The sequence below is a fragment of the Drosophila tropicalis genome, unplaced genomic scaffold (assembly GCF_018151085.1).
Source record: "Drosophila tropicalis isolate 14030-0801.00 unplaced genomic scaffold, ASM1815108v1 contig_1091, whole genome shotgun sequence".
Lineage (NCBI taxonomy): Eukaryota > Metazoa > Arthropoda > Insecta > Diptera > Drosophilidae > Drosophila > Drosophila tropicalis.
Window position 1 is genome coordinate 230,942 of NW_027172457.1, and position 9,066 is coordinate 240,007.

General features: G+C 45.1%; 1 protein-coding gene across 1 annotated transcript; it reads left to right on the forward strand.

Annotated features, from left to right (window-relative positions):
* Positions 1 to 339: 339 nt before the first annotated feature.
* LOC137573206 (ice-structuring protein 4-like) lies at positions 340 to 5,143 on the forward strand (the record flags this gene model as incomplete). Its single annotated transcript, XM_068285080.1, has 2 exons — positions 340 to 390; positions 4,874 to 5,143. Coding segments are annotated over exons 1-2 (321 nt in total), but the record flags the coding sequence as incomplete, so codon positions are not given.
* Between the last annotated feature and the right edge of the window lie 3,923 nt (positions 5,144 to 9,066).

A 9,066-nucleotide genomic window follows, 5' to 3' on the forward strand; every position in this document is an offset into this window, starting at 1 on the left:
TACTGAAATCCGTATATATAACATCAGTTTGCTTTTGTTTCTTAAAACCTTGGATTACAAAAGATGTAAACTGTAAAAGGTTAGTTGTGGTAGACCTATTCTTGACAAACCCATGCTGATATGGCGAAAAAATAGATTTACATAAATGCTGTATTTGAGACGTCATAATTTTCTCAAACAGTTTAGGTATCGCTGACAATTTAGAAATTCCTCTGTAATTAGTGACGTCGGATTTATTGCCACATTTGTGAAGAGGTAAAATAAACAAATCCTTCCATATAGTTGGAAACTCGGACAGTGTAACGGACAACTCAAAAAGCTTAAGTAAAGGCGAGCACAATGACTCCGCACAGAACCTCAGGACACAAGCGGGAATACCGTCTGGGCCCGGTGAGTATACCGGCTTAATCGTCATTAGTTCCTTAGCTACCGAACTTTGCGTTATAATAGGATTGAGAATACAGTTGGAATTCGTTATAGGATATGGATATATCTGACTAGAGTTGTACTTAGTAGATATGTACGTAGTCGAGAAGAAGTTAGCAAATAAATTAGAAATAGATTGATCACAAGAGGCCGAATCATTATTAAAAACTGCAAACGATGGAAGGGAGATAGAATTTCGCTTTGAGTTCACGAAACTGTAGAACTCTTTCGGATTTTCGGAGAATTGCAATTTGCAACCTTTGTAAGTAATTATTATAGCATTTAGAATTAGAAACAATAAAATTCGATTTAGCAACCAAGTAACGAGACAGATCCGATGATACACCCGTGACTTTATATTTTTTGTAATACCTAGACTTAAGATTAGTCAGTTTTGACAGCCCCCCCAAAACCATAAAAATTTTTTGCCCCCCAAGAAAAAATTAAAGATCGAGTCAACAGTGGTATAAAATAAAGAAATGGCGGAATTCATATCTCGTACAAGTGTATAAATTAGTCCAATCGGTATTAAGAAAGGCATTGTTTAGTACGACAAAGTCAGTCTTCAGAAAACATCGGGTGCGTACCATAGGATCACACTCGGAGATGGGCTCGCGGCTGGGAAACTCAATAAATAACTCTAAAGGTTGATGATAACTATCCTCTGGTAACACCATTGGACTAGTTCTAGATACTTCACAAAAGCTGGGATCAGAAGTAAAAATCAGATCCAGAAATCTGCCAGACGTATTAGAAATCGAATTCAGCTGGGCCAACGAAAGCTCAAGCAGACCATCAATAAAATCATGACACCCAGAGGGCAGCAACGTTTTGCTACCATTAATTGTTGGCCAAGTCATAGTTGGGCAGGTTAAAGTCCCCAAGGACAATTAATAAGTCTCTGTCAGAAAGTAGTTCAATTAAAAATTTAATAGAATCTAAGTGTAGTAAATATGTTGGCCATTCCCATTGGGGCGGAATGTAAGAACAGGTAGGTACAAAAATGGAAAAACGAGTAAAAGATAACTTAACGTATATAAATTCGATAGTACTTGAGACAGGTATTGTTATCAGACCCGATGATAGGGCGGAATCTACAGCAATAAGAACTACACCACCCCTACGATCAGTACGATCACGTCTAAAAATATTGAATTTAGAGGGTAGAACTGTGGCGTCAAAAACGTCAGGTTTTAACCAAGTCTCAGTAAAAGCAATTAGGTCAAAATCAAAAGCCAGACTATCTACTAAATGTTTAGTAAGTTTAGTATTAAGACCTCTGACGTTCTGATAGCCGACAGAGAAGGAAGTTGTTAGTTTTTTGATAGAGTAGAAGAAGGAATAGATAAGGAAGGAGTGGGAATAGATGAGGAAGAAAGAGGAATAGATGGTGAAGGAATCCTTGTTTGGCCCCGTGTCTTCCTTTTTCTGGATGTAAACTCCTTCACAATTAAGCTTTTCGGCCAGAAGCTAGAACTGCAGATACAGTCAAAGAACTCAATTGGAACACTGATTTTAAAAGATGAAATTTCTCTAGAATATGAAAATTTGAACTTTTCTATTGATATATTGGAGACATTCAGTTTAGCCCGAATGTGGGCCATGACATCATCCGATGTAGCATCAGGGAGAAGTCTCGAAACAAAAATGTGTTTTTTAGGTGGCACTCCCACCAATGGTTTCGGCATTGCAGGTATTGCATCAGCTACCGCATTTATTGTAGCATCAGTTGCAACAAGTGGCACTCCGGCACTACTATCACTAGAATCCCTATCGGCAAAATCCATCGGTGTAGATTCTTGCCCAGACAAAACGGACACTACAGACATCGTCTCATTCATTGGTTGAGAGGGGGTCGGAACCGAAATCGATGTGGAGACCGGCAAACACAAGGACAAATCAAAAGTCTGTTCTCCTGCCTTCTTACGCTTTCGAGACTCAGTCAGTAGCGTTAAACTACTAAACTGTGACTCGACAGCTTTAAACTCTTTGCGAGAGTTTAAGAAAATTGGCGGACAGACTCATCAGGTTATCCTTTGTTTGCCGCATGAAAAGTTCCATTTCATCTTCCACGATACGGCATGACTCACATCCCCATTTGAGACCCTTTTTTAGATCTAAAAGATCCTTTACCCTGCATGTAAAGCCGGCGCACTTAACATGTACTGTAGTGTTACACAACCAACAGTATATAAAACTATTCAGGGGTGAGGCGGGCTGCAAACAATTTTTAACCGAACAGACAGGCATTATGAGTTAATTTGAAGAATTAGCAACCAAACAAATAAAAATGAGATATGTATTGGTATTAAAATATATAACTCACTCTGAGGTCCAGAAATAATAAGAAAGCGAAATATTGAGGGTGCACAAGGGTTAAAAGATAAAGAGAGCACTATAGAGTCTAAATTACAGACACACAACAGACTGCAGTATGAGCGCAAATAACGGCGACGAGTGAAACGAAAACGAAAAAAGTTAAAGAGCGCGAGCGCGGGAGCTAGAAATCACAAAAACAAAAACACTGCAACAAGAACTCACAGAAATTGCAAGACAACAACAAATGAGCGTTGCTTGTGATTTACAAGAAAAAAAAAAAAAGGTGGGAAAGAGAGAAAGAAAAGAAGGGGAAAAAAAACCAACAAAGGTTTTAACAGAATTAAGGTTGTTAAAAATTATTAACACAAACACATAAAAACGCAAACGAGTGATATGGTTAGATTTAATGTTATAATTATAATTTTCGATCGCGATACCGATAAAACAAAATAAAAACCAGAGGGCCGGGGCTAACTTCGACCGCGTCAAAGTTTGTATACCCTTGCAACTTTTTTGCTAACTCTATCCTTACCTATTAGCAATCAATGTGGAAGAACGTTTTATCTAAAAAGGCTTAAGCTTGAGAAAGAAAGGCCTACAATCATAGGAAATAACGAAGATATTGATCAAAGTCACTGTTTTCCACCGATCGTTCCTATGGGAGCTATATGATATAGTCACCCGATCTTTATCAAATTCGTCACAGTCATTAACATATATATTAAATTAAGAAATGTTTAATTTTGTAAGATTCCAATTATCTACAAAGTCTGTTAAAGGCTCATGTATATACCGAAACCGGTATTGTAGTATCGATTGTTTGTAATAAGTATCGATTGTTAGTAATAAGTATCGATTGTTAGTAATAAGTACCGATTGTTAGTAATAAGTATCGATTGTGAGCGATAAGTCCTCGATAGGTTGAGAGACGGCGTCTCTCTTCTCTTCCGGCGACGCAACGAGCAAGTTGCATCTGCGCAGAAAAACCAAAGATAAAATCCAGGAAATACAAATTAATCGTTATCATTTTTTACCAATAAATAGGTGTTTACAACTCAGAAGTGGGATGACCACCCGAAAGGATACATATTTCGGGACACGGCGCGCCACACGTTCCACATCTAGGACGGCCGCCTCCACGCCCACCGCTGCTGGTGCACCCACTGCTGTGACTACCGCTGCAGTACCGACGGCCACAGGAGCCGCCGCTGCTGCGCCTGCCGCTGCAGTACAATCGCCCCTGCCGGGCCAACTGCTGACATGCTCGCCCCCGCCGGGCCAACTGCTGCTATACTCGCCCCTGCCGGGCCAACTGCTGACATGCTCGCCTCCGCCGGGCCAACTGCTGCTATACGAGCCCCTGCTGGGCTAACTGATGCCACCTCCGCCCCTGCTGGGCCAACCGCTGCGACACTCGCCCCTGCCGGGCCAACTGCTGACATGCTCGCCCCTGCCGGGCCCGCCGCTGCTGGGCCAACCGCCGCCATACGAGCCCCTGCTGGGCTAACGGATGCCACCTCCGCCCCTGCTGGGCCAACCGCCGCCATACGAGCCCCTGCTGGGCTAACTGATGCCACATTCGCCTCTGCTGGGCCAACCGCTGCGACACTCGCCCCTGCCGGGCCAACTGCTGACATGCTCGCCCCTGCCGGGCCCGCCGCTGCTGGGCCAACCGCCGCCATACGAGACCCTGCTGGGCTAACTGATGCCACCTCCGCCCCTGCTGGGCCAACCGCTGCGACACTCGCCCCGGCCGGGCCAACTGCTGACATGCTCGCCCCTGCCGGGCCCGCCGCTGCTGGGCCAACCGCCGCCATACGAGCCCCTGCTGGGCTAACTGATGCCACCTCCGCCCCTGCTGGGCCAACTGCTGACATGCTCGCCCCCGCCGGGCCAACTGCTGCTATACTCGCCCCTGCCGGGCCAACTGCTGACATGCTCGCCTCCGCCGGGCCAACTGCTGCTATACGAGCCCCTGCTGGGCTAACTGATGCCACCTCCGCCCCTGCTGGGCCAACCGCTGCGACACTCGCCCCTGCTGGGCCAACTGCTGACATGCTCGCCCCCCGCCGGGCCAACCGCTGCCACACTCGCCCCTGCTGGGCCACCTCTGCTGCCACCTCTGCAGACTGCCGCCTCTGCACCTGCTGCCGCCTCTGCACCCGCTGCCGCCTCTGCACCCGCTGCCGCCGCTGCTGTGCCCACCACCGCTGCCACTGCTGTGCCCGCCGCCACTGTGCCTGCCGCCACCACTGTACCCGCTGCCGTCATTGCGCCCGCCGCCGCCATTGCACCCGCTGCCACTATTGCGCCCGCCGCCGCCATTGCACCCGCCGCCGCCACTGGGCCTGCTGCCGCCATTGCACCCGTCGTCACCCCTGTGCCCGCCGCCGCTGCTGTACCCACCACCGCAACACACATACAATACATACGTTTGAAGTCCTGACGAACCAAGCAACCGAACTGCCGATGATTATAGGTAGAGATCTTCTGTATAAAATTAATATTAGACTCTGTAAACTGAAAGAACTGAAATATGGAAAAGAATCGTTGATACTCATGAATAAACCGACTGAATGTATAAATCCAAATCTTACTGCTGTTCTGAAGTCCTTTGACATATTTATGGAAGAGAGAGTGATACTGCCGTATGATAGGAATGAGATTGTATCTGCCGAATTGTTGTCTGATTCTCCCCTTCCGAAAACTTCTGCTGTACCTTCGGAAACATTGAACGATGCACTTATGGCGATAAATGCCATTGAGCTCCCTGCTGTCAGTGAATTAGACTTTGATATAGAGCCCGCGTTACGGGAAGAGCAAACCGCAGCCCTTAAGTCTATTATTTCCACTTCGTATGTACAAGTTGATCCAGATTTAATCAAGCCCATGAACTATGAGATGAAAATAGAATTGACTAGCCAAACTCCGATTTTCTGCCGCCCCCGCCGTCTGTCGCACCACGAACGCATCGAGGTGCGTGAGATTTGTGACGATCTCTTGAAAGCTGGCATTATTCGCCACAGTTGTTCCCCTTACGCTGCCGCGATTGTCCCTGTACGCAAAAAGGACAATACCCTAAGGAAGTGTGTAGATTACCGCCCGTTGAACAAAATTACAGTTCGAGATCATTTTCCGATTCCTCTGTTAGATGATTGCATTGAACATCTGGGTGGCAAATCATTCTTCACTATCTTGGACTTGAAGAACGGTTTCCACTATGTAAAAATGCACCCAGACTCAATCAAATATACTGCCTTTGTAACCCCTGATGGCCAGTTTGAATATGTACGCATGCCCTTCGGACTTTGTAATGGCCCTTCCGTGTTCGCTAGATTTGTTTATTTTGTCCTTAAGGAATTTATAAACCGAGGTCAACTGGTGATATATATGGACGACATTCTAGTCGCGTCGCATGACTTTGAAACCCACCTTGAGATTCTGAAGGAAATATTGTATGTGTTAAGAGTGAACGGGCTTTGCCTGAAGCTGACGAAATGCCGTTTTGCGTATAGGGAACTAGAGTACTTGGGCTACTTAGCCAATTCCGCCTAAACCAGCTCATATTCAGGCGATACGGGATTTGCCCATTCCAAGGGATAGCAAGGAACTAGAGCGTTGCCTAGGCCTATTCTCATACTTCCGCCGATTTGTATCAGGTTTCGCTAAGATTGCGTGTCCGCTGTCCCGATTGTTAAGAAAAGATACCCCTTATGTCTTCTCCGATGAATGCCTTGAAGCTTTCCGAACACTGAAGTTGAAATTGATCGAATCCCCCGTGTTATCTATTTACAACCCGAAGTCTGAAACAGAGTTACACTGCGATGCTAGTTCAATTGGTTTTGGAGCAGTGCTCCTCCAGAAACAAACAGACGGTAAATTACACCCAGTGTCCTACTTCTCTAAGATGGCCTCCGCCGCTGAATCGAAACTACACAGTTATGAGCTAGAGACGTTAGCTATAGTGTATTCCTTGAAACGTTTTCAGACATACCTTAAGTTCATCCCGTTCAAAATCGTGACCGATTGTAATTCCCTTGCGCTGACACTGAGAAATGCTGGACATTCCGCCAAGATTGCTCGCTGGGCCCTGCTGTTGGAAAACTATAACTACACGATTGTACACCGCTCGGGGGTTGGTATGCCCCATGCTGATGCTCTAAGCAGAATAGAAACTGCCGCATACGTTGACGATATAAACCTCGACTTCCAACTGCAGTTAACCCAGAACCGGGACCCTGACTCCGAGATGAGTTAGAGAAATATGAGATAGCGGATTTCGAACTGCGAGATGGAGTAGTGTACCGCCTGTCCTCGACGAGTGTACCCCAACTTTATGTCCCTTCCGAAATGATAAATCATGTCATACGAGTAGTGCACGAGAAGCTTGGCCATATGGCCACGGAGAAATGTTGTGCACAGATCAAGAAGCATTACTAGTTCCCGTGTATGAAGTCTTATGTTAACAATTACATTAAAAATTGCCTCAAGTGTATCTACTACTCCGCGTCCGCTTCGGACCACCGTGTCACGCTACATAGTATTCCGAAAGTGCCCCTTCCTTTTGATACCGTCCATATTGACCATTTGGGCCCCCTTCCGTCCATACGTTCTAAGAAAAAGTATCTTCTGGTTGTCATTGACGCTTTCACCAAATTTGTGAAGCTGTACCCTGCCGCCACGACGAATTCACGTGAAGTATGCCAGACATTAGAATCTCAGTATTTCGCAAATTACAGTAGACCCCGCCGAATCATCAGCGATCGAGGTACCTGCTTTACGATCTTCGAGTTTGAAGAATTTCTGAAGGCCAATAATATAATTCATGTGCTGAATGCCACTGCCTCACCCCGGGCCAACGGCCAAGTCGAGCGGGTTAACCGCGTGTTGGGCCCCATGTTGGGTAAACTGACGGAACCTGTGGACCATGCAGATTGGGTCCAACAACTGCCGAACATAGAGTTTGCATTGAATAACTCCGTCCACTCCACAACCAAATTTGCCGCTTCCGTACTTCTATTCGGTGTTGAACAACGAGGTGTGGTAGTAGACGAACTAACCGAACGGTTGGGTGAGAGAACGGAGGAGGTCGATGCCTCAGAGGTAGACGTCCGGAGATTAGCCTTCCGTAACATTGTTAAGTCCCAAGAATATAATTCGGAATATTATTCGAAGCATCACCTCCCTGCCGTTAGTTTTGAGGAGGGGGATTTCGTAGTTATTAAGAATGTGGATACTTCGGCAGGCACAAACAAAAAGCTTATCAGGCGGTATCGTGGTCCGTATATGGTTCATAAAAAACTTCTGAATGACCGATATGTAATCCGGGATGTAGAGGGCTCCCAAATCACCCAACTACCATATGATGGGGTCCTAGAAGCCTCCAAATTAAAGCTATGGGTTGCCCCTGATCAAGATTGCACTTCTGATAGCCAAACAAAGGCGACACCAGCCACTTAAGATTCTTATTTACCCCCCTTCGTTGTTAACCATTGGAATCGAGGTCGATTCCTCGTCAGGACGGCCGAGTTGTAAGATTCCAATTATCTACAAAGTCTGTTAAATGCTCATGTATATACCGAAACCGGTATTGTAGTATCGATTGTTAGTAATAAGTATCGATTGTTAGTAATAAGTATCGATTGTTAGTAATAAGTATCGATTGTTAGTAATAAGTATCGATTGTGAGCGATAAGTCCTCGATAGGTTGAGAGACGGCGTCTCTCTTCTCTTCCGGCGACGCAACGAGCAAGTTGCATCTGCGCAGAAAAACCAAAGATAAAATCCAGGAAATACAAATTAATCGTTATCATTTTTTACCAATAAATAGGTGTTTACAATTTAAAAGCAATCGCGTTAAAAGTAACGAAGTTATTTACAAAAGTCACTGTCACAGTAAACTCTCTAATATTAAGTTTCACGACAATAGCTCAGAAAATAACGAAGGTATTGAGAAAGTCACTGTTCGTGACTTGGCCGTTTGTATGGGAGCTATATTATATAGTCACCCGATCTTGATCAAATTTGGCATAGTCTAATATTAAGTTTCACGACAATAGCTCAGAAAATAACGAAGTTATTGAGAAAGTCACTGTTTGTGACTTGGCCGTTTGTATGGGAGCTATATGATATAGTTACCCGATCTTGATCAAATTTGGCATAGTCGCTTATAGGCGTAGTAAACTCTCTAATATTAAGTTTTACGACAATAGCATAGAAAATAACGAAGTTATTGAGAAAAGTCACTGTTCGTGACTTTGGGGTTTGTATGGGAGCTATATGATATAGTGGTCCGATCCAGCTGAATCCGAGATATACAAC